Source organism: Haliaeetus albicilla, chromosome 2 (assembly GCF_947461875.1).
Source record: "Haliaeetus albicilla chromosome 2, bHalAlb1.1, whole genome shotgun sequence".
Taxonomy (NCBI): domain Eukaryota; kingdom Metazoa; phylum Chordata; class Aves; order Accipitriformes; family Accipitridae; genus Haliaeetus; species Haliaeetus albicilla.
In genome coordinates, this window is record NC_091484.1 from 69,923,201 (window position 1) to 69,950,008 (window position 26,808).

At 34.9% G+C, this 26,808-nt stretch overlaps 1 protein-coding gene across 4 annotated transcripts in view; it reads left to right on the top strand.

The window, feature by feature from the left end:
• Positions 1–26,808, top strand: part of NCAPG2 (non-SMC condensin II complex subunit G2) — a 57,022-nt gene that overhangs the window by 23,405 nt on the left and 6,809 nt on the right. For all 4 annotated transcript variants that reach the window (XR_011323746.1, XR_011323747.1, XR_011323748.1 and 1 more), the window contains exons 11-27: positions 1,270–1,395; positions 2,295–2,474; positions 3,518–3,670; positions 5,942–6,164; positions 7,441–7,568; positions 8,052–8,225; positions 9,991–10,061; positions 10,340–10,493; positions 10,675–10,848; positions 11,341–11,457; positions 11,566–11,709; positions 14,345–14,444; positions 15,114–15,298; positions 16,108–16,251; positions 18,166–18,269; positions 21,360–21,457; positions 21,873–21,975. Coding sequence is in view for 1 of the 4 variants with exons in the window: in XM_069778185.1 (XP_069634286.1) it covers positions 1,270–1,395; positions 2,295–2,474; positions 3,518–3,670; positions 5,942–6,164; positions 7,441–7,568; positions 8,052–8,225; positions 9,991–10,061; positions 10,340–10,493; positions 10,675–10,848; positions 11,341–11,457; positions 11,566–11,709; positions 14,345–14,444; positions 15,114–15,298; positions 16,108–16,251; positions 18,166–18,269; positions 21,360–21,457; positions 21,873–21,975 (2,378 nt within the window). In the remaining 3 variants the exon portion in view is untranslated. The remainder of the gene's footprint in view (positions 1–1,269; positions 1,396–2,294; positions 2,475–3,517; positions 3,671–5,941; positions 6,165–7,440; positions 7,569–8,051; positions 8,226–9,990; positions 10,062–10,339; positions 10,494–10,674; positions 10,849–11,340; positions 11,458–11,565; positions 11,710–14,344; positions 14,445–15,113; positions 15,299–16,107; positions 16,252–18,165; positions 18,270–21,359; positions 21,458–21,872; positions 21,976–26,808) is intronic.

Sequence of the window (26,808 nt, forward strand, 5' to 3'; positions counted from 1 at the left end):
AGATGTGACCCACCATATGAGGATGAGTCTAAAAGGGAAATACGAAATAAATTGTAAATGAAGTAATTGTTGCTCATTTCTTTTGTGTTTTTTCTCTTTTTATTTGCCTTAGCTTATTTAGTTCTAAATATTGCATGGTTATCCACATTTTTCTTTTCCCTGCCTTTGATCTGAATGTCTCTTATGACAAGGAAAGGAGAAAATTGGATGATTAGAATAGTCAGGAGGTACCCTGAACTGTCTCTTATCTTGCTGTTAAAATAAGCCAACTTTGCTTGTTTTATTACACTATATAGTCTCATATATATATATATACACATGTTTGTTTTAACTTGGAATGAAAATATAAGCAAAATTCTTCTTTCCCCCTTCCTTCCAAGAGAAGTCAGCACAGGCTCTTATCATTGCACTGCTGTCTTTGATAAATAAAATGTAGTCTGATGGTTAGATTTCAGTTTTCTACCTCAGATGCCTTGAGTTTCACCTTCATTTCATTGCCTGCTCTCTTTTTCTATCCTTTAAAAGTCCACAGGGCCAATTATTTTTCACTGACTGAGTGTCTAAATATACACTTTTTTCATTTTTCTTTACATTTGGGGCTCTACAACCAGCAAAATGTGTAGTGTAACACACTAAAAACTATTATAAATGGTAAAATGTCTGAGGGTTATGAGGCTTGCCTTAGATTTTTGATGAGCTGCCTGGAGCTCGGAACATGGTCCTATTACTTATGTGCATGGATGCAGAACTGAATATGTTTCTGTTGGATAAGATACTCTCCAGGCTTGCTGGTACTTAGTTTCTAAATACTGTTTTCTTGGAAGAAATAGACTTGAGCTTTTCAATTAAATCACCTGTCTTTTGACAGGTAATTTAATTAATTCAGTCTGCTTGAATTCAAGATTCTTCTATTATGAAGAGAAGCTTTAAGGTGACCAAGTGAAATCCCAAGTGCTTTTAATTTATTCAGCATTACAGAAAGCAGAAGGGCTCTGACTGTGACTCTTCAGGGTCACTGAAGTTGATATGCTTTGAAAGCTGATTGTACTAATAACTCAGGTTTTACTGAATGGGCAGAAATGTAAGGTTAAAAAAAATCATATGTTACTATAAGTTCTTTCATACATTTAAAAATTCATCTCTTCCATCTACTTAATTAAAAACACTAACTTGCTAGAAGTGTTTGGAGAGCAGTATTTGACAGGATATGCCTTTTGATACTAACAGTCTGTACTTATTGAAAAAATATTTTTTCCTTTATTGTAACAGGCCAGAAACTCAGAAGTTCGATCAAATGCAGCATTTTTGTTTGTTGATGCTTTTCCTGTTCGTGATCCCAGTTTTAACACTGAAGAGATGGACAATGAAATTCAGAAACAGTTTGATGAACTTTTTGTAAGTTATAATGAAACTAAAATGTTAAAAATGAAACTTTAATCAAAGCTAACTCAAAAATAAGGTGTTGATGCAATTGAAACTTATGGAATTTCTGGATAGTGTTCATAGGTAAATACAGGCCTGTGATGCAGAAAATACAAAAATAAACTAATATTTTAAATTTCTGTAGTATGTTGACAACAGATGACATGCACCATTTTCAACTCTGAAAACGAAATATTTGGGATTGTTATTTATTAATCTATGAATGAAGGATGCTTTTGAAAGGCTAGATGCATGAGTAATGGATCTTGATCCTTACTTAACCTAGGATTGGTAAAGAAAGCTTTAATATGTAAGCATTCAATGGAAGTTTAGTACTATATTATTAAATACTTCTGAAATGAAGTATAATGGGGATAGCAACCTCAAAAGCTCTTTACCAGTCTAGATGGGTGAGAATGGACATAGTAATTGCATTAAGAAAATGCTTGGGAAATCCTGAGTATGGTCTTTAAAAATGTAAACATCAGATAATTGAATAAATTTCAAAGTTTTTATGTTGTTGCATAGAAACAGTGGCCAGTGTAAACTCATATGTAAATAGAAGTCTAAATATTCCTAAGTCACAGATGCAAGACTTAATATGAGCTATTTTTAAAAAAACTGTTTCACAAGTCCAATTAAAAAAAAATTGGCCAATATTTGTCTTAATATTGCTTCTGATTTAAATTTCCTAGTTTGCTTCATAATAAAATGTTTTGAGGGAATATTAATGTTACAGTTCTTTCATAGTATGACAATTTGCATAATGATTAAAAGATAATGGAATGCTATTTGTTTATGATAGGTTCATGTCAAAGAGCAGTAAAGTCACATTAATACATATACTCACATTATTCTTCTGTTTGGTTTAGAGTCTCTTAGAAGACCCTCATCCAGTTGTCCGCTCTACAGGGATACTCGGAGTTACTCAGATAACTTCCAAATACTGGGAGATGATTCCTCCAACACTTCTTGCTGATCTTTTAAAAAAACTAATTGGAGAGCTGACATGTGATATAACATCTGCTGATGTTCGATGCTCTGTTTTTAAAGTAAATCTTTTTTTCTAAATTTTAAATCATGATTGCCATTTTTACATTTTACTTGATGCACAGGTTTCTAGTATAGGCCACTTTAAGTGAAGGAAATTACTTATTCTGCAAATGTCTTAGGCAATAAAGTTCCTAACACATGCAAGTTTTGTACATGTTTTATAAAAGCCGCACGTTAGTGACTGTTTGGCTTTGTGACTCTCAACCACTTTGCATTTCCAGTCTTATATACATTGTTTGGACCTGATAATTTAGTTATTTTAGCTGTTAGAAATTATGCTTAGACTTGAAAAGGTATGCAGGCAGGTTCCAATATGTTTCTATGTCACTGATTTTACACCATCCCAAGACATGCACAATTATGTTATGATTTTGTACCCCATCTTGTGTTTCTGAGGTTTGGATGAATATAATTACACACTGTTTCTCTGGGAATGCCAGCTTCCTGTGCATTGTTCAGTATGTTAGGATTAGTTCATCTGCATCTTTCTGGCATCTGGTAGATAACTAATAGCTTGGACAGAATAATGAACTCCCTAAGATGTATTTTCACTTAAAAATTTTGTGTATGTGTCAACTCAGCCTTAAGTTGGAGCTCTCTTCATGTTAATACTCACTTGCTCCACTACAGCTCCATGTGGGTCTATACTGGATAAGCTAAAAGTGCTGATTTAAAAATAACTGATTTTAAAAAAGACTTATTTTTAATCTGAAATCAGCAGTTTAGGGAGCTAGTATTGCTACCACAAAGAAGTACTTGATGCTGTGCCCTCAGGTAGAAGGCAAGACTGTGGCCTCAGTGTAGATCTGAAGCTGCTTCAGCTGAAATGAGTTCACTGAACACAGTTCACTGGACATTTAAAATAACTGTAGCAATTTCCACTAAAGAATATTACAAGAAAAATATGCATGCACAGTCTCTGTCCCTACTTAATTTCACCTTAGAAGTGTCATGGTCCTGTTCAACAATGTTTAGCTACATCTCTTTTCACATCTACTCTTTAATTATTTTTTTTTTAGCATAAACTTTTTTTTTCTTGCAGTGTCTACCAATAATTTTGGACAACAAACTAAGTCATCCATTACTGGAACAGCTCCTGCCTGCAGTCAAACACAGTCTTCATGACAATTCAGAGAAAGTGCGAGTGGCTTTTGTTGATATGCTGCTGAAAATTAAGGCTACCAAGGCTGCTAAGGTAGGATAAGTGACATGATAAGTAGCCAGAAGGAGATAAAATCAAGGCATTTATTTAAAAAAAAAAAAGTAGTACATTTTGAAACTACTGCACTATTCCTAAAAGGAAAAAAAAACATGCTTAATGTGGTAATACTCTTAATTTCATGTTTTCCCTTCTTCATATACTTAAGCATATAAGTGAGTTTATTCTAAGACTTGTGGATTCTGTTGCTGTCAGTCACTTCTGTCCATTTTAAAGGTAGTAGTATAGAAGTACTCTTTCCAGTGATTTTGTGAATTCTACTGAAATCATGGTGTCCATGAAAAATCTTTAAAAATAGATAAAGAAATTGTGACTAGTCCTGGTGAGCTTTCAGCCTTTCCATAGCTGTTCTTCATGGAAAAATTAACCATAGGAGATAGTACTGTGTCTGGAGATTTTATAGGCATGCTGGAAAGTTTGCTTTTTAGTTGAGCCAAGTACAGTCTTCTCCTTTTCCCCCACATTTTTGACTAGTTTGGGATGATCAGTAGGTCCGGTGGCCGCTCTGTGCTTGCCAGCTTTTTCTCAGTGGCTGCTGGTATCACAAGCACTCAGCAGATATTTTTCTCAGCATGTTTCTGTCTTCCCTGCCCTCTCGTGGCCATGCTAGGACAGAGCAGTAGGTAGAGCCACACTTCCTTCCAGCTGGCTAGCTCAAATCAGGACTCTCTTGCCTTCTAAATGCTTAATGCCTTTACCAAATTGCTTTTTTACTTTTATTCACCTATTTTTAAAATTTCTATTTGTCTTTTGTGGGCATGTCGTCGGGATTTTGGTATTTTTAATAGTGATTTTGAATGAACTTTGTGTTCTGCTGTGTACCCTCATTTAGGGTGATACTGTCCAGCCTTAGGCATTATAGCATCCTTGAGCTCTTTTTCCACTCTCTGCTGTTAATGGTTTACTAATTTCAACTTTATATTTTATTTTAATCATGTTTTTGTCTCTTGCTAAGCCTAATTATTAGGACATGCTTATCTTGTGCTAGGCATGTATACTATGTGGAGTCAGAGGTATGTATCTCTGTTGTTCAGGAGAGAATTTAAATAAATACTTGGTTTGTCAGATTGTTAAGGCTTCAGTGTTCAAGGAACACATCTATCCCTAACACAAGAATTACCAACTTCCCAAATGTGCGCATTCCAGCTTTGATGACAGGACCTCAAAGACATATATTGATATTACACCGCCTAAGTACCTTCCAAATTCCCCAAAATATGCTCAGAAGACAAGATAAATGGGAGGCATAATGATACCTTCACTCCACTCTGTGCTTTGATTTTATGTAGTAAAAGATTTAGATCTTCTAAAGGAAGGATCAGGTTACATGAAAGAAAAAAACATAATCTTAGTAAATGTTAGATGGTTTTGTCAGTAACTTCCTATTTATTTAAAAACTGTAATATATATCTCTGGTAAATCCTCGGATTACTTTAATGCTTACTCCAAGGACCCTCTTTTTATGAGAATTCTAGTAGGGATGCCCATAGTTTGAAATCACGGGGTAATTAGCTGCTGAAAATATTTCTACTCAAGAATAAAATAACATTTTTCAATGCCAAGAAACCCTATTTTGGGGGGTTTGGGTTTTTTTTTTAATCTGAAAGTGCATAGCATAATTAATTCAAGATCTTCTCACAAAAATTACAAATGTGAGTAGAATTACTGCTGGCATAACAAGCTGTTTGTTCTTTCTGAATAAAATAGTCTTCAATTACTGTGTTCAAATAAGCTAGAGCTCTGCTAATGATGGGATGCACTTATGGTTTGGGATGGTTTTGAAAGGATCTTGTTCTATACAGGTTTTTAGGAAGTATACCATACTTGTAGGTAGCTTGGTCTTACTTTGTCCTGTGATGAGAATATGAAACATAGCACAAAATGACAAATAATTATGTTTTGTGGTGATAATCCTTGTAGAATAAATAATTCTTCCCTATATCTATGGAATTACATTAGCATTGCAGGTATATTGAGCTGGAATTGCTTGAACTAGAATTTTAGCAATCTGTCAGAGATAGTGGGAGATTTAGAGGTGCGTCAGAACAGTAAAGTAGCATTGTTGCAGCAATATGTGATCTCAAGTAAATGCTGGTATTTTGCAAAAAATTAAAAATGCTCATGCTTTGCTAGTAAATGCTATTTACATTTCTTGAGACTTTTGATGTGGACAACAGTTAATAAAGATGATTGGTTTTTCCTCTTTTTTTTTTAACTCCTTTATTACCTTTTTCTTGCTTTAAAAAGTTCTGGAAAATCTGTCCCATGGAGCATCTTCTGAGTCGTCTTGAAGTTGATTCACGGCCTGTGTCACGACGCATAGTGAATCTCCTATTCAACTCTTTCTTTCCCATTGACCAACCTGAGGATGTGTGGTGTGAGCGCTGTGTTACTCTAATCCAGATGAATTCAGCAGCAGCTAGAAAGTTCTATCAATATGCTTATGAATATACTGCCCCCACCAATATAGGTGAGGTACAAAACTTTATGAATCTTTGGAAATACTGATATCACACCACATAATTGCTATTTAAATTTTTTCTCTTAACAGTGGTACTTTGTTGCTAGATCTTTTGTTTTTAGTATAACATTAGCTTGTATTTTTTGAAATTCTTGACACCAGCAATGAACCCTGCTGACAACAGTCATAAGCTTTTGCAGCAATGAAGAGACCAAAGCTTTTTATTTCTGCTCTTCGGTGCTGTACTATACTTTCTAGCCAGTGTTGTTATCTGGTCTCTCTTTTCTGCTTTCTCCTCACATGTACCTTAAAACTATCTGAGTTGATATTTATTTATCATGCAGAAATAGTGAAATAAAATACCCTGGTGCCTCAAGTGATTTGAGATCTTTATGTGGAAGATTCTATAGAAGGTGAAAAATATTTCTGTCTGATAATCTGATTATCTGGGATTTGTGGATCAGTAGTATTTTCAAGTTCCTCAAAGAAAATCTAAAAAGCCCTCCTTCCTATTAAAAGCTTCAGAAACTTTCAGTGAAAAGGGTATGTGCTGCACAGAGCATAGCTGCTTTTTATAAATGTGCTACTGAACCAAGTTAAATCAGGAAAATTCTGTTTCAGGGGTGTTCTGATACGGTAAAAACGAAGTAGTTAGTATGGAGTGACTTGGGTAAAATGCCCAGGGTGTTGCCCTGTGACTGATTACCTTGGTAAGGTAGTTTTGAAATAACATATGCTAGTGTATTTCATGCTTTCTGACTATGCATTTCATACATACTGACTGTAGTCATACTTTCACCAGAGTGGACATAATCCTTTCACTTTTATCTAGAGATGGGGTCCTCATTAAGGAGTGCAATGGTTAGGCTACTACATCTTTTATAAATAATTGGAATTGACATCGTAGGGGATGTATTCTTGAACATAGGTCATTAAATTAATAGCTATGCCAGATGAATGCAGGCATTGTGGGATCTTTCTCTGATCCTGATTTGATAAGGTGGTGGTTGTGGTTTTGGTTTTTTAGTAGACTTTTTTAACAATAAAATTATAGAGCCTGATGACAATGTTGCAGTTTCTTCTTCATACTTGAGAATATAAAACATTTTCACATTTTTTCCATTTCCTTTTACCAGGAAATTTTTTCTTTTTTTCCTCGTTATTTCTGGTTCTGTTGCCTGCTTTTTCAGACTGGCTTTCCAGCATTACACTTAGAAGTATTTACTAGCAACATTCTTAAAAAAAAAGTAAATGTCTAATTTATTCTTATTATATTTAAATGTAGCTAAATTGATGCTTACTATTCGGCGCTGCTTGAATGCCTGCATCCAGAAAGCAATGAAAGAGAGTCTTCATGATAGTGACGGTGATCATGATGACGATGATGATGAAAGTGAAAAGGAGAATACAAGTGTAAGAAAGTCCACTTTATGATAAGCTCTGCTAACTTTTTTTCTGTGGTGCTTAATTGGAGACATAGGCAGTTAATGATACGACAGAAATCTAAAGGAAAGCATTTGGGCATCTGTGGAATTAGAAGGGGAGAACTGCCATTACGGTGTTTTCATGCCCTGCAATAGCAGAAATTTGGTGAAGTAGCTAGAATAAGATAGAAGGAATATGAAGCATATTTTAAATGAATACTTCCGTAATTCTAGTACTAATTATAAATTGGTTTGGTTTTGCAATTAAATTATTCAAAAAATTAATGTCACAAGATGACTCAAGTTATATATGTAGAGTAAGACTGAATCATGGAGTTCATGTTCTACAACAAACACTATGCCTTTGTGAAAAGAATAGAAGGATTTTTCCGGTTTTTTTGAAACTTTATTTTAACCTAAATTTATATTTGAGAATATAATAGGTAATACCATCTAAGTGTTTGTATTTCAGGTGTTGAACAATGTGTTGTCAATAAATGATGTAGCCAGCATGGCAAGTTTATTGGAGATTACTGTAATTCTCTGGAGAAGTATCCACAAAGCACTAGATCACAATGAAGATGCCAAAGATTATGCTATCAGAAAATTTGCTTCTGTACTTCCTGAATATTTTAAAGTATTTAAGGTAAAGAAAGCCTAGATTTTCCTGTAAGTGCCTAGTATTTCTTCAGATGCTTTCATGTGTTATGTCTTTTATCTATTTTCATGGCCTTAAGTACTCCTTTTCATTGTTGCTATAAACCATAAACAATAGCAAGTTTCTTGGAATGCCACAAATGGGTAGAAGCTATTCTCCAATTGCAATATCTGACTGATGAACCGTTATCTAAATAGTCAACATAGAAATACTTATACAATAAATTGCTCTCCTTGTAATGCTTTTGTGGGATTCCGTTCTTTTGAATGTTTTTGGAACTTCTGGAAATCAGTAACTGAAAATGTACCACTGCAGCATAAATACTCAGTGTATGTGACAGTCTACATGTTTTTCTACCTGCTCCCCCCAAACTCTACCACCACCACCACTTCTTATTGTCATCCAGCTGCTGGAACAGTCAGCTGAAGCAGCTGAAGCTCCTTTTTCACTTTCTTGTGATTGATTTCTGCTAGGTTGATTCTACTCTAACAATCTTTGGATGCATTTATTTATTGTTTGGGTTTGATACAAGCAATTAATTAAAATCAGTCATTTTCATGTTTTCAGTCTCCTTGATCTGTTTAATTGTTCTAGTGTTATTCTTCAGGTTGTTATCTTTTGATAGTGGCTAATAGTATCTGCTGCACCCTGTAGTGCATTTGGAAGGATTATCTACTGGACGTCTTTTTGTTTATGGTTTTTATGCTGAAGTATACTGAGTTATGCTGGCTGTTGTACTTAAGAACATTCAAGTTGCTTTAGATAATCAGGGAGTGGAAAGCAATTCATTGTTACATAATATTCTGCAGCACAGATAGACCAAATGGTCTTTCTACCCTGATAGCATTTGGAAGTTGTCAAAGACATTCCAAATCTTTTTTAGTAGAGGATGTAACATCCCTCCTGAAAGGTTCTGGTGAGCAAGCAAGGTATCCAGCTTTGACAGGTCTTTTTAGATCCAAGCTGCTTACTCACTGTAGGAATATCAGTGAGTAAGCAGCAGCTTGGATCTAAAAAGACCTGTCATCAGAGGCTTAGTTTCTAAAAGACTACAGATTGAAGCAGCATGTTTCTTTCCTGAAAAGCTACAAATATATTTTGAAATGTTCTTTTTAAAATCATCTTGAAAAGGTTTTAGATCTTCAAATGTCTTAGGTAATAATTTCATTTGATTTTTGAAGAGTCTTTCACATAGATTGGTTTCTGTATAACCCGAGTGAGACTATGTCATGGTCTAGACCTTGTATTATGATGTGTTGTAACAACTTACAGTGCATTTCACATCACCATTGTTATATAAGCATCCTTTCCTTCAGAGTCTTTTTTATAAATTTCTAATGTGAATGAATATTCACTTAAAGCACTAGTTACTTGAGAGGAGTTAGATGGTGTCATGATTATGCAATGAAATATTAGCCATTACTAGGAAAAAAAAAAAGTAAGCTAGAGCTGTTATTTCTTTTGCAATGGTTATTAATCTAATGGAGCCATAATTATTCAAGATAGTTGTTCTGACAGTTTGTCAGAAAGCTGAATGATAAGATAATTGATAATTGACCTCTGAGAATAGAAATCAGGAGTTTCAGATTGCAAGCCACATGTTGTTATGAGCTTCTTTCATTCCATTTCTAGTGAAAAAAGGGAAATCCTTAATTGAGATAATTTAATCATACTTTTTCAGTACTCTCTTTAGTTTTATGTGCATGTGTGTGCCTGTACATGTACATCATATAGTGTACTTTTTTTATCCTAGGATGAGCGTTGCATGACTCCATTGGTTATTCTGGCATCCTTTATGCCCCCTGCTGCTATTCCTACATTCAGGTACTATTTTTAAATCCAACATATGAATGACAAGAAATCTCTTGTTGACTGTATTTGTTAATTTTTCACAACTTGATGTATTAAATGCCCATTTGGATAAATTAATCCACTAAACAAATTCGATAAGTTAGTAAAATTTGTGAGGTGCAAATATGTCTTTGAGCCATTGGTGAATCTTTTTTGATATTATACTGGTTGCTTTTCTTTGAATTATTTCTGCACTTATGAATGTAAAGCTCATGCATCACTTTTTGTTTGTTTGTCTGTTTTCTTTTAAGCTGTGGTGTGATCTCCAGACTCAGAAATATTGACAATGGAGCTGACCAAAGCAAATATTCTCCCCTGATAGACTGCATGTGTCGCTGGGGTCAAGTAGGACATGTTTTGGAATTAGCCTGTGATTGGTTGTCTGACACGCTGACTGCAAGAAAGGTGTGCATATGCATATATGTCAAAGAATTAAGAAATTGCTAGGTTACATAAAGGCATCATGCTTTTTTTTCTTTTTTTTTTACTAGAAGCAGCCTCTTTAATGCCATATTATTCTGCTTTGGAGTTAGTTGTGAAGTAAGATACTAACAGTATTGTACTGGTTTTGTGCTTTCTCATTTAGAGTATTAAAACATCTGAACGACGAGTACGTATCCATGTAACACATCAATCGAAGCCAGAATTAGCAATTGATTACATTGAATATTTATTGACTCATCCCGTTAATCGTAGTTACCTACTGTCTGTTCCTAAAAAGAAACTGAAGAAGCTTTTGAAAATTCTCAGTGCTGCAAAGGTAGTATTCTCCTTACCATAAACAGTGTTTATAAAAGAGTGCTTAACATCATACATTGCCTGAGTCTAATTAAAGGCCTGCAAGAATAAATAAATAAGATTCATGATCCCCTCTTCCCCTCTATAAAAAGGTCTTCCTTTTGATTTGTACTTCAAACAAATGTTCTAAACTAGAAGTGTATTAGTTCAGAATTGTTTATGGATGGCAGATTTTAACCAGCTTGTCATTTTTAGGTATCTCAAAATTTTTGTGATCTAGTGTTGAGCATTTTTAAGGCATCTGACTTTTGGAATGTACATATAAGGCATAGTCTGAAAATCAGTTATGGCATTGCAAAATGAAAGTAATTGAAAGTGTGCCTGTTGGGTTTTTTGGGGGTTGGGATTTTTTGTGTGTGTTTGGGTTTTCTTAAACTTTTGTTTAAAGCTGTTAAGAAAAGAAACATTTCAAAGGATTTTCTGGAAAACATAAATGTAAACCTTGATATTTTAGGAGGTTCTTGGCTCAATTCTGAAAGCAACTGATGAACGTTCTGGTAGCTGCAATCAAGCAACTGGCCTAAGAGCCTTCAGCCTCTATTGCCGGTTGAGTATTCATCTTCAGAACAAGGTATGGTTATACCTTTTCGGTATAAGCTGGAGTTACAGTTGACAGTATAAGGAAGTTCCAGGAGAATTGGAAGACAATTGGTAAACTTCTATTTTTTTTTTTTTCCAGTTTTCTGAAGAAGGAAAAGATTACCTCTCACTTCTGAAGGAGACAGGTGCTTGGATAGAAAGTCAAGTTGTACCTTTTATACTAGCAAGTGATCAAGAGGATGGCATTTCAAAACACAATATTGTTTCTGAATTAATTATCCAGGTTAGAGGTCTCTTATAACATAAATCAAACTGCTGCTAATCTTAAAAGCCATACATGTAGCAATCGTATACTGACAAACAGTGCACTGGCGTTTTTGGAGCCCAACAAGTGAATGAGCTAATGAAACACAGTCCTGATTGTTCTGAGGTTACAGTTTTGTGCTTTTGCTCTTCCTTTGATTGCTTAAAATCACACACTTTTTTTTTTAATTGCTTTGAGTTTAATTATCACCTGTATATTATATAAATACAAAAATATATAAATATAATTGCACATACCCTAGCAATTAAATCAAGTAGCTGGAGTCAACAATGCCTTGTTCTTATCTAGACTTTTTTCACTTACCAGTGCATAATATATATTCTCATCATATCTGTTGAAGTGAGGATGGAACATGTTTCATGTTTCACACTTGTGAAAATACCCACTCAAGAAATTTCTAGCACAGCAGGCAATGAAACCTGGGTGTCCCAAACTTTAGGTTTCTAACAAGTAATTCTTGTTCTCAGTCCCTCATCCCCTATATTAAATAAAGGTAATGTTTATGCTGTTTTATGAAAAGTGCATTAACATAGAGTTAAGATTGTCACTGAATCTCAGTTCTGAAAAGGAGAAGAAAATTAGTTGCTGAAAACAAGGGTGTAGTTGCATGGTATGCTAGCACTTAATAGCCTGTTCTTCTGTAGCGTAGAAGGTCCTGGAAATGACAGAATCACTGCAGCTGCATATATGATGTTGAATAGCACAATAGAGGATGACTTAGAGGACCAGGAAGGTGGTGTGATTATGAGCAAGGATTTAGATCTAATCATGTTTGCTTGCTTGCTTGCTTGCTTCCTTCCTTCCTTTCTTTCCTTCCTGCTTTCCCGAAAGAAAAAAAATTATGTTCTGAGGAATTCAGTATGCTTCATTCTAGTGCTAGGTCCCACAGAACATATCTTTGGAAGTCAGCAGAGAGGTATGGTGTGAGTTACCTGGAAATTTAATAAAGAGGAGATCAGTCTTGTATTAGATCCCGCTGCTGCAGCCAAATGGCTTTTTGAAATATATAAAGAGATAGTGAACTCAAACAAGTGTTGTAGTTGTTCCTGGTACAGGTTTCTTGTGTGTTTTATATGCTACTGTCTCTTGTCTCCAAATGAAAAATTTAGTATCCATATCGTAACTCTTTTGTGGCTATTTTTCAAAAGTTTGGAGGCACAGAACTGAACCTTATAGAAAGACAAGACACAAAATAGGGAATCTTTACCAGCATTACCAAAATGTTTATGATCAATTTCCTAGGTTTGAATACAAAATGAAAACGAAACTTTACTGATAAGCAGTAAGATAGGCAGTTGTCACTGTAAACCCATCTGACATATTACTTGACTAGCCAGTAATGAAACACAATGATTTTTACTAGTAGATCTTAAAGTCCATTTGCATCATTATTTCCAGAGAAGAAACTGAGGTGTAAAGACTGATGTGACTTGTCTGGAAGTCAAGAAGAGAATCCAGGCCTCTCGCATCTCCTGTAATAAGCCACATGCTTGTTAAGCAGCTCCTATCTGCTTCTCACCATGTATACTGTTTTTGATTGGAATGAGGTATTGATTGTGCTTTTTAATTGTTTGGAGTCTATATTTGGTAACAATGCTGGCATAAAAAGCAGACCTAGTTTGTCTCAATATGTCCGTATAATATACAATAATTACAGCTGCTTCTTTAATACTGTTGTATATGAGAGGGGACTGGGGTGTCTCTTCTTTTTCCACTTACATTTCTCTATCACTTTCACCATGACATATCGCATTCTTTCCCATTTCACCCTTCCTTCTCTGCTTGCTCTGTTACTCAATTTTCGCTTACTGTTATGGACAGGGATTCACTGGGGGGCCGTTCTCTTTAGGCCACTGATTTATTGAGTGGGGCTGATAGGCCCTCTGACACAAACCCTAGTGTCATCACTGACAGTGTCTGTTACCCCTTATCTTTATTTGCCCTTCACAGAAAGCATTTGATTACATAATGTTTGCGGTTTTTAGCTAGTTTTTAATTGTTTTCTGTTACATTCCCCTGACATATCACTTAACCCAAGGTGGATTTTAGCACTGAGCTATGGGTCCTTCCAGATTTTGGTCAAGGGAAAGATTTGGACTAACTTTAGTCACAGTCAGTGTCCTTGAACAACCCAGCTCATGTATGCATAGACTGGTTAAAAATTCTCAACACTACTCTGTCTATACATTAGTATTATAATCTGTTTAGTATGTAACATGTGTGTGTCTCTGTAGGGAAAAGCTCTTTTTCTATGCTGCTTTTAATTTTGCTATTCAAGATAGGTAGAGATGTCATATTCTGCCTCTGTACATGTCAAGTATCAATGCCTCTGCTCTAAGCCTGAGTAAAAAAGATAGAGGATTTACTGCCTTTTGAGCAACTGTGTTGACTGGAGGCAAGGGCAATGGAAGCATTTGGAGAACTGTATGGAACTCCTGCTTTTCAAAGGTTGCAAACTGAGTAACTCCAAGTAGATGCACCAGCTTTCAGAGCAACTTGGCTAAGATTGCATGGTTTTATTATTTTTAGGTTTTACAGAACAGTTACTTTATATAAATTTTGTTTCTCATATACTTTTGCATCTCTTTTCTAGGCCTACCTGACAGTATGTAAGGATGTCATAATGGTTAGCCTTGGAAATCTCACATTTCAAGCACACCTTTTAGATATTGCTCTTTCAGTTATACAAACAGGTACGATATTTTGTACTAACAACAACATCTCCATGTATACTTAGCTGACTTATATTAGCAGAACTGTTGCTTTTAGCATTTTGGAGTCTGTTTCTCAAAAAAAAATGTTTACAGCTTATAGTAGCTAGTACAAATAATATGGTCAAAAGTCATGGCAGCTCTTCAGAAAACTGAAAACAAGAAGAGAACCAGCCCCGAACTGTGTCAGCGTTGATAACTAATGTTTCTTCCTTGCTCTTAGATTCCAGTTATTACTATATAATTCAGGGTTTTATATATATATATATAGTGGTTTTAATATATCTGTAAAGTGATATATGTGTATTGATATATATATATGTATCAGTATGGCTTAGGAGACAACATTGTAGCACTATTTAAATTTGGCTCACATTTGGAAAGTTTACAGTACAGACAGAACTAGAGCTCAATTCCTGAAGAAATCTGCAATTTTAATCTCTATACTTCAAGGATTGAAAGGAACACTGGACTTAAAATATTGATTGAACTGTATGAAAATTTCAGCTAAGGATGCTCAGAAACTAAATATTTTGTCTACACTTGTAAACTATAGCTACTTATGGTATATAACTGAGTTTCATTCTAAGCTTGTACCTGAAGAAAATCTCATTACAATTTTTATATCATGGTATTTATCTCTTTCTCTAGAGAGAGGCGGCTTTTGTGCTCCACTGGTATTGTATGCTCTAAAGGAAATTATTGAAGCTTCTTTAACTCAGAATACTGAGACAGATGAAGTGGCAAATCTTTTCCATGCCGTACAGACAGTCTTCCAGAAAGTTTTAGAATGTGTGGCATGTAGACTGAAGAAAGAGCAGGAAGAAGGGATTCAGGTATCATATTACACTTGAAATTACTACCTAATGTGTAGATGAATCCGTACTTTTTATGCAAACGTGTTCTACTTAGACACTTTGAGGTTGTTATTTGAGTTGACATCTGATTAAATTTTCAGTTAAATTTTCTAAGTTTCCTTGCTACCTTTTTTTCTTTTTACACATCGTTGGTCTTGTTACCTTTTTTTTTTTTTTAACACATCGTTGGTCTCGTCATGACAGAAAAACTAGTAAATTGGAGAACAATACATTCTATTACCAGTGATCCTGAACTACGCTAGTACTCATAGGTTATTAACCTTATCCACAATTAAATGAACTTTCTTAATCCAGAGCAAAGAATTCTATTTTATATATATATATATTATGACCTTGAGAGGGAGGAGGAATTGTTGCTATTTTATTTATTTCTTTCTGCCTGAATTATATCAGCTTCAAAATATGTATGATGTGCTGAAGTTCTTCAAAACCTCCTGTCTTCACGGAAAAGTTAGCTTCTTGTATAGCAGAGACTAGACAGTAGTGAGATGGGTGGATCACTCTGGAAAATTTGATGGTCTGCTTTTCAGCACTTCTGAAAAACATTCAATTCTTTTTTGTTACAACTGTGGTTTTGTTTGTTTTCTTTCAAATTTATGAGTAGACTTCCAAAACATGTTGCTGATTCCCCCTCTGATCCCAGGTGACTAGAATACCTCAATAGCTTTCAAGGTGTGATCTGCACTTCTTCACAGAGAAGCTTGCTGAAATATTTCAATTATACTCAAGCAATCTGAAAAAACTGATCTGTTTTTCTTTGGTTTTAGTTGATTCACTCTATTCAAATGCCTCTTGAAGAATTCATACATGCAGTCCAGTGCTGGCGTTCATCTTGCCCAGCAGTTCACCAAGGTGTACTCTCTAATCTCCTTGGTGCAATAGTAGCAGAGATAATTTGTGTGCTACAGAAGGTAAAGTTAATGCTGACTTTTTTTTTTTTTTTTACACTTACTGCCTTTTAAACGTTATGTTGGAACAACAGAGCTATGTTCAGAAAGTGTGATCTTTGTACTGCGGGTGAAGATTTTCTGTCTGTTGGCATGGAACAAACAGGCACTTTTATTTGCCCTAATTTCATATTATGGTGCATCTCTCAGATTTATGCATACAGCCATGTAAGAAATGAGTTGTCCTGATACTTAGTTCACTATCTGCCTCTGACAGAAGAATTTAGAAATTAGGCAGTGTTGGAGATGAACAACATGGGTTTTGAGATATTCTCTCTATGTGTTTTTGTACTGGCTCTGGCTGGGAAGGAGTTAACTTTCTTCACAGCAGTCCCTATGGTGCTGTGCTTTGCATTGTGGCTAAAACAGGGTTGAGGACACACCAGTTAGTTTTGGCTGTTGCTGAACAGTGCTTGCAGAGTGTCAAGGCTTTCTCTCTTCCCTTCACCCCCTGCCCTAAAAAAAAGTAAGCAGGCTGCAGGTGGGCAAGAGGTTGAGAGGGGACAACACAGCTGAGGCAGTTGACCCAAACAGACCGAAGGCATGTTCCATACCATATGATGCTGTGCTCAGCAATAAAAGCTCAGGGAAAGGAGGAGGAAAATGTTGTTCTAAACCTACCTCACTTCATCTCACACAATATTAGGGAACTTAAGAAGTGAACCTCTGATCACTGAAAGATTCCAGTTCCCTATTCTTGGAATTGTCCCTTAAGGTTCTGTAATCCTGTTCCAAAGCAGGTTGATGTCTTGCTTGGCACTGATCACTTATGCATTCTCTGCTTCAATACAGATCCATTTCTCATACTGCATCTTTTTTTTTTTGGTTCCTCTGGTTTTTGTCTAGAGGATTTCCAAATATCAGTTCTGAGTTTCTTTGGAAAGTAAAGAAAGAAGTTCTAATAATGAAGAGAATATATAGACAGGTTATTTTATGTGCTAAAAGTCCAAGGAACCATTACTGTCCTTGAAGGAGAAGGGTAACATTCCCAATGCATGTTCCAAATGCATGTAGCGTTAGAAGCTAGTATGGCTAGTAAGATTGGAAGCTTTGAGAACTAATGAGGATGAGCGGAGGTTCTTTAACAGAGGCTGTACTCTTACTGTGGTTGCTAAATATGTCAGAAACAGAGCAATAAACAGTTGCCAGAAAGTACTGAGTACAGCAGAGCTGCTTTTAAGATTCTGTGTTACAGAAGGAACTGAAACAATACCCGAGATTCACCTACAAATATTAATGTATCAGCTGAGGGGCTGTGGGATGAGAGCATTCTCTTTACAGATGCTGCAGAGTAAAAGTTTATGGACTTGAATGATACTGCAGATTCATACTCAGAGATTACGAATGTTCATTGCAGTAAGTCATCTGAGCTAGGGTTTTCCCTGCCCCCAGGTTATTGTACTAGTAAATCAAAATTCAGTTCTAACTAAATACTTGCCATGCTATTCAGAACTTGATACCAGAAAGAGCTGATACAGGAAATCAGCTAATAACCTAAGTTATTTTTAGAAATTATGTATGCACACTTAAACTTGGAGACACAAAGGTTACTCATTTGTGTTTAATAGGCTGTCCCTTTATAAATAATGACCAACAATGTAGTTAAATGAAACTTCTATTCAGAACAATTGTGGAGAATATTTGCCTTGGTACAAATACTGTTTATTTGTTTTAGTTTTAGCCTTTCTAATTTAAATTTGGTTTGTTTATTTGGACAATTGGATTAAGGCTGTTCAAAGAACACATGTGAATGTTTCTTGTAATTATTTAATGATAGGTCTTAGTTAGTGTAATTATTGAAATACAGGTTTGCTTTCATGTTTTCTGTATAATTATATTTCGTGATTTACAACAGTTGTTGACTTTTTTCTGTTTTAGGCTTCCAGTGAAAAAGACTTAACTATACCAAAGACTATTTCAGACCTTCCTCCTCTTTCAAGCAGTTTAATGGCCACAATTATGAAGTCAGTTAATGTTGTCAGGTAAATGTTTCTATATTAATTTGTCCGAGGTTGTTGCTAAGGTAGAACAGCTTATACATTGTCAATAAATTTTGAATTTCTAAATTTTGAGGAACTAGATGCTTACTAAATTTACCTGTACTACTTCATAATCCCTTTCTCTTGATATATTGCTTGTAGGTATTGATTGGCAGGGGTTGGTTCCATTTTTTTAACTGCTTCTAAGAGTGCTTCTTATTTACAAGGCTGTTCATCTAAATGAGTTCTTTAATCATACATCTTGGCTTACTTCTTTCAGAAGATACTTAAAAACATTGGTCCCCTCAATATAGAGGTATTTGGATGAGGTAAAATGTTTACCAGAAATAGCTTTAATCCTTTAATTTAAACGTCTGCACTGAGGTGACATGTACTATAGTTGCATTAAAATTATAAAATTCAAAATAGTTTTAAAGTATCTGAGTCCTAAAAAGCCCCCCAAATTAGGGTTAGGTCCTTTTTTTTTAAGACTTAAACAGCTTTTTTTTTTTATTTGCTATATTTAGTGGGTACCCTGAATATCTTCTAAAATTGTGACCAGTGAATTTCATTATCTTCCTTTGCTTAGTTTGTTCATATTCAATTTTTATTTACATGACTATCCACACCACAGTTATTTTGAATGATCGAGGGGCTAATGTGTATTCCTTAGAAGTCCTGTCATTCTCCATGACTTATCACAACTAACTTTAACTTCCTCATCTGACAAGCATTGAATATCCCTGTCTGTGCTGTCATGAGATTTTTTTCTTCTCAATCCTTCTCTAGTTCTAGTTGAACTTGCAAAACAAAGGACTCCAGAGACTCCAGCAATAGGTTTCCTAATCCAAATCTTGTTCTCTTTACACACCTGTATTGAAAAGAGACACAGACACACCTCTTTTCAAAAGAGACACAGAAATTCTATTAATTCCTCTGAAACTTTTTCTTGTAGTGGTCAAGGAGAATCTTTTCCATTCTTGATGGAGAAAACTGCTAGTTTGAACCAGATTGTTTCTATGAGTACTTTGACAAATGTATATCTATCTTCTACTATTTATCTTTTTGGTGCAAAGAAGATCTAAGTCAGGAGATAATTTACATCTGGTTCTACTATTGCCCCAGGACTGAGACTACTTTTAAGGCTATTTTCTGTTATTAATCTGTATTGGTAGGCCATAATCAGAGTCCAGTAGTAAATCATTCAATATCTCAGAAATTACCATCTTTCCACGTCAATGCGAAAGCCTTTGACGTTACAGAATCTGATGCGAGCTTCTGTTCTGTGAACAAACGATCATCTCGCACCAGGTTCTGCAGCGTCGGTTATGTTTTCAGTTATTAATTAGTCAATCTCTGGCACTAAATTTCAGTCCCCATACCAGTGGCAATACTGAGTGGCCTGGCAGTATCTGACCAATTGTGTGAGTATCCTTTTCTTTAATAGGGAACTATCTGTATAGGAATCAATTACTTATCTCTTTTACTTACATGTTTGTAAATAGCTTATTGTTCTGTTCTATTTTATCTTTGCCTGCAGGCTCATGTGACCCTTGTTGAGAGGGAATTGGGGAAAGGCAGCTGCATTGAGTCTGCAGAGAGTCTTATTACAGGTTAATAAAATTACAGTGTTCCTTCATGGAACTAAACAGTGTGCCTAAACACTCTTGACCTAAACTGTGATAACAATAAAGTCAAAACTCTGATCGGAATACTATCAGTTAGCAATTTAAGAGTAATATGAAATGGAATCAATACTTGGTCAGATTAGTCCACAATGATATAATAAAACTAATGCAATGCACGAGCAACTTCATAATACTTATTTCAGAACCTAAAGAGCTTTCATCTTTCTCAGCTCCTTGAGGCAATATTTGAGCTTCTGCAAAGCTTATTTACTGAATCACTAGTGGAGGTTGGTTCTTTTCTTAACTGCATATTTCATTTTGATATCTTAGCACAATAAAAGCCTGAAGAACAATTGAAGTTGGAACTGGGTATTTATGGTGTTCAGTTTTGGTAACAAATAATAATTATTACCAAAGGTATTTTGAAATATTTTAGGAAAAGGTATTGTAACATCTACTGCTCTCAGTTTCCCCTTTAATTCTTCACAGAGTATTTAGTTTTATGTTCTGAGGAGTATGAGGGTTCTTGCTTTATCCCTCTTGTTCTTTTATTTTTCTGTGTTTTTGAGAATTGCTTCTGAGTTAAATTTATTTTCACCATAAACACTGTAATGACCATTTAGTGGTTTCATTCTGTAGTTATGCCTTATTCCATATTGCAGATTAGTTTGGTGGCTAGACCTCCTCCGTGACTCCCTTGTTTCATTTTTCTTAACTTGATATCATGTCCCAAAACACCTCCAAAGTTTGCTGGTAATACTATCATCTGTTGCTAAAAGTGAGTCTCTTAAGATACATATTGAGTTAGTATTTATCTCAGACTTTACAATGAACAGTTGTTTTGGTTCTGTTAGTCCGTCCATATTTTCAATATTTAAATGTAGTTTGGAAGTGTTTTGGGGCTATATTTTAGTTACAAACGTTCTTCACTGTTTTGTAATTGGAAGCCCATCTATTTTAATTTTTATGAGATATCCATTTTAGACCAAAGTGTTAATTAAACTCCAGTTTCTAATCAGGCTACTAGTAGTAATAGTTTTAAGGGCATGAGTAGTTACTAACAAACCATTGAAGTCATATAATATATTTTTTTAAACTTCAGTAGAAATTGAAGTTGGAAATTTCAATACAAATTACGCAAGCTAAATTCCAGTAGAACCAGGAGTTTTTTCATGGATTGACTTTCCTAAATAGTCCACAAGCTCTTCATTTCTCTTAACAGCTGCTTATTCTGTGTACAAACATTTTATTTTCTTCCCAAGAAATTTACCATTCTGCTAACTCAGATATTCTCAGTTCCAGAAGCAGCATGTAGTCTTCAATTACCCAGTAACCACTGCTTTGTCCTGCATGGTATCTTTGAAGCTACAGTGGCAGGGTAGCATAATCACAAACTTGTTCTGTTCAGTTCTGTTTTGAAAGAAACATGATTTAGAACGTATTTTTGCTTTCCTTTTTTCCTTAGGTCATTTTTAAATGAATTAATGGAATGCATTCTCTCTGAAGAAATTGAAGGGGTTTTTAGTCTAACAGCTACTGTTTGCATTGTGATTGTAATTAAAGGTCAGTCAATACATTTTTGTCCATTTTTTTTCTTTCTTTTTTTGTGATACATTTTGAAGCTGAGTTCTTATACAATTCGACAGGCACTTTTCCTCATCCTGTTAAGTTACCATTTTTCTACAAGATTTAAGGTTATATGACTTGTAAATTGTGTTGTTAAGCTTTGGACTTTCAATCTTTGTGTCATGAGTTTAAAAATACTACTGTCTGCTAACTCGCAGAGTTCATCTCTATATTCTGATTTGCTGAAATACACAGTAATTAATCCATGACAGTGCAACTCTAATCTAATATCTAATCTTTCATTAAACAATCTATCTTTTATGTTAAAAAATATTCTATGAAAATATGCAGGGGAGGGGTTGATAAATCATTATTTTTGTCCAACTTTTCAACAAAATTTTATTTCAAACAGGTAAGCACAAAACTTCACTTCTAAAGGATATTGCACCTGCCATTCAAAGGAAACTGTTAACATGCAAGGATGCTGCTACAGAAGAATCTAGCAGCACTGAAAGGTAAATGTAGTGTGGGAAATGAACACTAACCTGTCCTATACCGTCTCTGCAATAATTGGCTGTGGTTTGTACTTACATCATACAGTTAGAGTGTTCTGAATGATTGCAAGGTTTAAAATAGTGGGTAAAAAAAATTATGAGGTATTGAGCCCAGCACAGTATTAAACTTCCTGCCCATACATTTGCTGTGAGTGCAGTCTTTACATATTTAGTTTGGTTTTTTGCATTTAATTTGAATGTGTTATGACTTGATCCTGTATATTGCAGGATTCAGTTCTGAAATTCAGTTCTGTTAACAGCAGGTGTAGAACAAAGCAAGTAGTCTATTTACTATTTCTTTTTACTAGAAGATTTTTCTCCCACGTTTTGGTTATTAGGCGTATGAATCCATACCTATGTAGATGGTAAACATTCAACTGAACATAACAATGACTTTAAGACCTTTTCACAGGTGATTTTATTTTGCCATTTGTTGGGATTTCGGTGTCATATCTGGTTGACTTCTAGAGCTTTTGGGATAAGTTTCTAGAAAGTGATTGGCTACATTGTATTTGCAATCGTTTATTTCAGACCTGCCTAAGATAGACAATCATGATGAATGCTTTAGCCCTAAGTGTCTCAAACTTGATTAAGTCTAAAAATTTATTAACATTTGATTTCTGCCTAGTTATTGAACTGCGCATGGAATTTGAAAACATGCAAAGTAGACATTAAAAAGCAAGCACAAACATAGAATATGAAGAAAACAGACTATGGTTATGGACATGCATCCAAAAATACTGAGAAAGTTAGTAATGCACCACAGTGGCCTGAACATGCAGAGGCTCTTTCAATCTTTAATTCTTCAAATTGATGATCCCTACTATTCAGTCAAACAATGGATGTAAAGTAGACAAATTAAAAAACAAAACAAAACAAACCCACTTCATTTTACTCAACAGTTTCTTGCGTGGCCCTTCAGACCTAAGCACACTTCCACAGCATGCTCTTCTAGTGGATCACTAGCCTGAGACATGTTGTTGTTCCCTGGCCTTGTAGTGACTAGACATAGACCTTTGGCGCCTGTGCTATGACTGAATTGGTGTCACTGATTTAAAGCCAACACTAAATTATGAGACGCTACTGTATGAAAAATAAGATAGTTTATCAGTGAGGCCACATGGGCTGTATCGCTTTCTGATTATACTTCAGATCCTTAGAGTTTGCACTTGAGTTGTATCAAGAAGCTCAACAGCTACACTAAGTGTTCTGGCAGTGGTAGAACTTTTAGCGGATGGCACAGTAAATATCCATTTGGAATTGGTTCAGAAGTGCAAAAGGTAAATTGGATTTTTCCAGGAAAAGAACCTGCACCTGATATTCAGGACAATACAGTAGAGTAGCTGTGTTGCTGCTAACAAAATATGCATAGATTCATTTAAATCTGCTATTATATCAGACCCAAAAAGGTATTATATAACTGTCTTTAAAGAAAGAGATATATAATCTTAAGAACTAGACCAGAAAGTTTTATGATATATATGAGCCATATCAGTTATGTACTATCAAAAATGAAATTTATTTTTTTAAAAAAAAGAAGAGGGGAAAAAAATCAAAACCAGTGCACTCTTCACTTCCATTTCCTCTCTGGCATAAGTAAATAGAAAACAGAAGCTTTGCTGTCAAGACTTTGAGTGGTTTCCACAGAGGACGTTGTTCTCATGTGACATAAAATTGATAAAGAACCAAAAAATATCTTGTTTTTTAAAAAAAGTCACTACATAATTGAACTTCTAAAACTCAGAGTGACTCTGGTTTCTGAGTAAATTGTTTTAATTAGTTGCTCAGCTGTGAACAAATTTCTTTTGGTTGGGACCTAGCTTAAAACAAAATCAAACAAAAATAAACAAAACCCAGTTTTTTTCCATTAAATAATTTAACATTGGGTTGCTAAGTGTTCTACTAGAACATTTAAAAAAATAATAATAATGATCTGGAAAAGAAAGGTGAGCAGCAGAGTATCATGATTCCGTTGGCACTTCTTTTAATCAAGACAGTAGGAAAGGCTGAGAAAGTAAAGCAAATCTTAACATGATTAAATAAATAGGCACATTAAAATGAATAATTGCTGCCACTTGAGTGCACTACTGACTATAAATTTCAGTAAGAACACAGGTAATTGCTTTATGAATCTATATGATGATCTCTGCCCAGTGAATAGGGAAAAATCAACCTAGAAGTGGGAGCAGATGAAGTGCGTGAGATGATACATAGTGTTTTAATTTTGTGATACATGAATGGCTACCTTTGTATAATACAAAACTAAGAGATAGTTGCAGATAAAAGATTAGGAATATGAACATGATGATGGGAAGTATTTTTAACAAGAATCAGAATTGCAATACGATAACAAAATTCAGAAGCTATCACACAGCTTTGCAGAATTTGGGACAATTCGTATTTGTATGGGTATGTTGGGGTTTTTTTCTCTCTCCCCTGAAGGGTGAAAGAATTCATGCTGAAAAAAAGGTTAGGAAGAAGTTCTTCAACAACTAGGTTTTGCCTGACTAATTTACAGCGTTTGCACTTTCTCTCAGACAGACAGAATGTTGGACCAGGCTGGGCCTCTAGTGTCTTCTGACATGCCATTTGTCGTGCTCTGGTACTAGTGTGCTAATGTATAACTAAACTGTGATTATATACAGTCTGAAATGTGCCCTGTTTTTTGTAAACCATTGTAAACCATCATCCTACTCTGCTTACCAAACCCCAAAATTTTAGTTATGGTATGCTGCAAGCTAGATCTCTGATCATTACTTTAAGCACAATCTTACAACACACAGTGCTGCACGGATGCATGCTAAAATATATGACTGTGTTTTTTAACTCATACTTAATAGTATTATTACTTTTTGCTTCTGAATGCATTACCTCATAATAACTCCTTGAGGAGTTATTTTATTTAATGCCAGGTATACCAGGAAATAGTGACATTCTTTAATTTCCCTAGAGACTTGGCATTCTGTGCCAGCATCTTAAATTTAGACTTAGAAGTAATCTATTACATATTAGCAAAGAAAGAAAAAAGTAAAAATGCTGTCTGGTGCAGTAATTAAAGTGCTGCCCTTAAACAAGGAATTGTTGCACTAATTTAGAAGCAAAACTTTTCACTGTAATTTAGTCTTCCCTCTTCAGCTGAGTTAGCAGTTTAAGATGGCCCTATGGGTCTATTATTTTAAAAAATGCTGTTCAGTGCACTTAAAAATTCTGGACAACATATTGTACATTGAGAGAATTTCCTCAAGAGTAATGGCACACACATTAGTTTAGTTTATAAAATGCAATTATTTATGCCTAGCAAAACAATGTGAATAAAGCTGTCAATGCAGTGGTTTGGAGGCTAGAGAAGAATGTTCCATGCTCTATAAAAACAAATGTGCTATAGAATAATACCTTTTACTTAATATTTTGTATTTACTTTAATTAGCATTTTGATATACGGGTATTAGAATGAAATGTAACTAATGACTGTGCTGAAAGATATTCTTTAGTATTATCATTTAGCTACCTGCCCAAACTCTTTATTCTACTCTCATTGTATCTGTAAGTAATGATTCTTGAATTGTTTTGTAAAATAACTTTGTGTATGATTTGTCTGCCACCTATCTAGAAGTTCACTAGAAAGGTACCTGGTAAAACTGATTTAAATTTGTCTGTTTGGGAAGGCATGCAGTTATTGTGAGTGACAGCTTGTTGTCCAATATGTGGCCGGTAACATGGTCCCACATTACAGATCTATTGTTTTATTAGCCTTAAATTGTAACAAAATAAAATTTATACAAAGTAGCATTGTGTCTAAACCCACAGTACTTAACTAATTACATTAATTTCATAGTACATTATAATACTAGCTTATTTTGGCAGTTGAGTTCCATCATGGCTTAAATGATATAGCACTATAAAGAGGAGCATGTGACACAACCATGGCGGTGTGAATTCAGGAAGCCCTAACATCCAATACACTGCTATGAAAATGCAGAATTGCCTCTTGTATTTCAGGTCTTAGTGTCTCATGATGAATGCCCTAACTCATCATGATTAATGACTGACAAACCTTGCTTATCTGGGGCATCAGTCTAGGACTATAATAATAAAAATATGGGGGAAAAAATGCTTGAGAAATACAGGTGACAGACTCTTTTACAAAAGTAACGTGAAGGATAAAGTTTATAGTGGTTAACAGTGAAATAAAGTTTTGACAGAAGACCAAAGTGCCCACTTTTGTCTTTTGAGAATATTTTAGAGCAGTGTTAGAAGAAGTTGTGCAAGAATGCAACTACGTAGGCTAGGTGAGTGACTCTGTCAGGGAATGCAAAAAAATAAAAAGGACCTGCCAAATGGAAATTTCAGAGCTGACCTTTGAGATTGTTTAGGGAGTAATGTGAGACAAAAGAGAGTCAGAAAGGTATTAAGATGGGTGTATATGTAGCTGAAGGAGGCAGCTGCTAATAAGGATGAGATAGAAAGCTGAGGCTTGGAAAAAAATTGCCGCAGGTGAGGAGAAAAATTATGAAGACTGAAGAATGAGGGAGAAAGGAAGAAAGTAAAAGAATGAAAAGTGGCCTTGCTATGAATTATCGGTACAGGATTTGACTATTTATGTTTGAAAAAAAGAGTAAGAATGCTGTGAAGAAAACAAGTGGGTTCTTTAAATAGATGATGAAATATTAGCAAATGTGCTTGAATTGACATAGTAATTTAAACTGGCTTGCTGTAGATTACACTATAGCTAGAGATGATAAGCAGAAAAACGGAAAAGTTGAAAGAAAAAACCCCAGCTATTTCAAAAGTAAT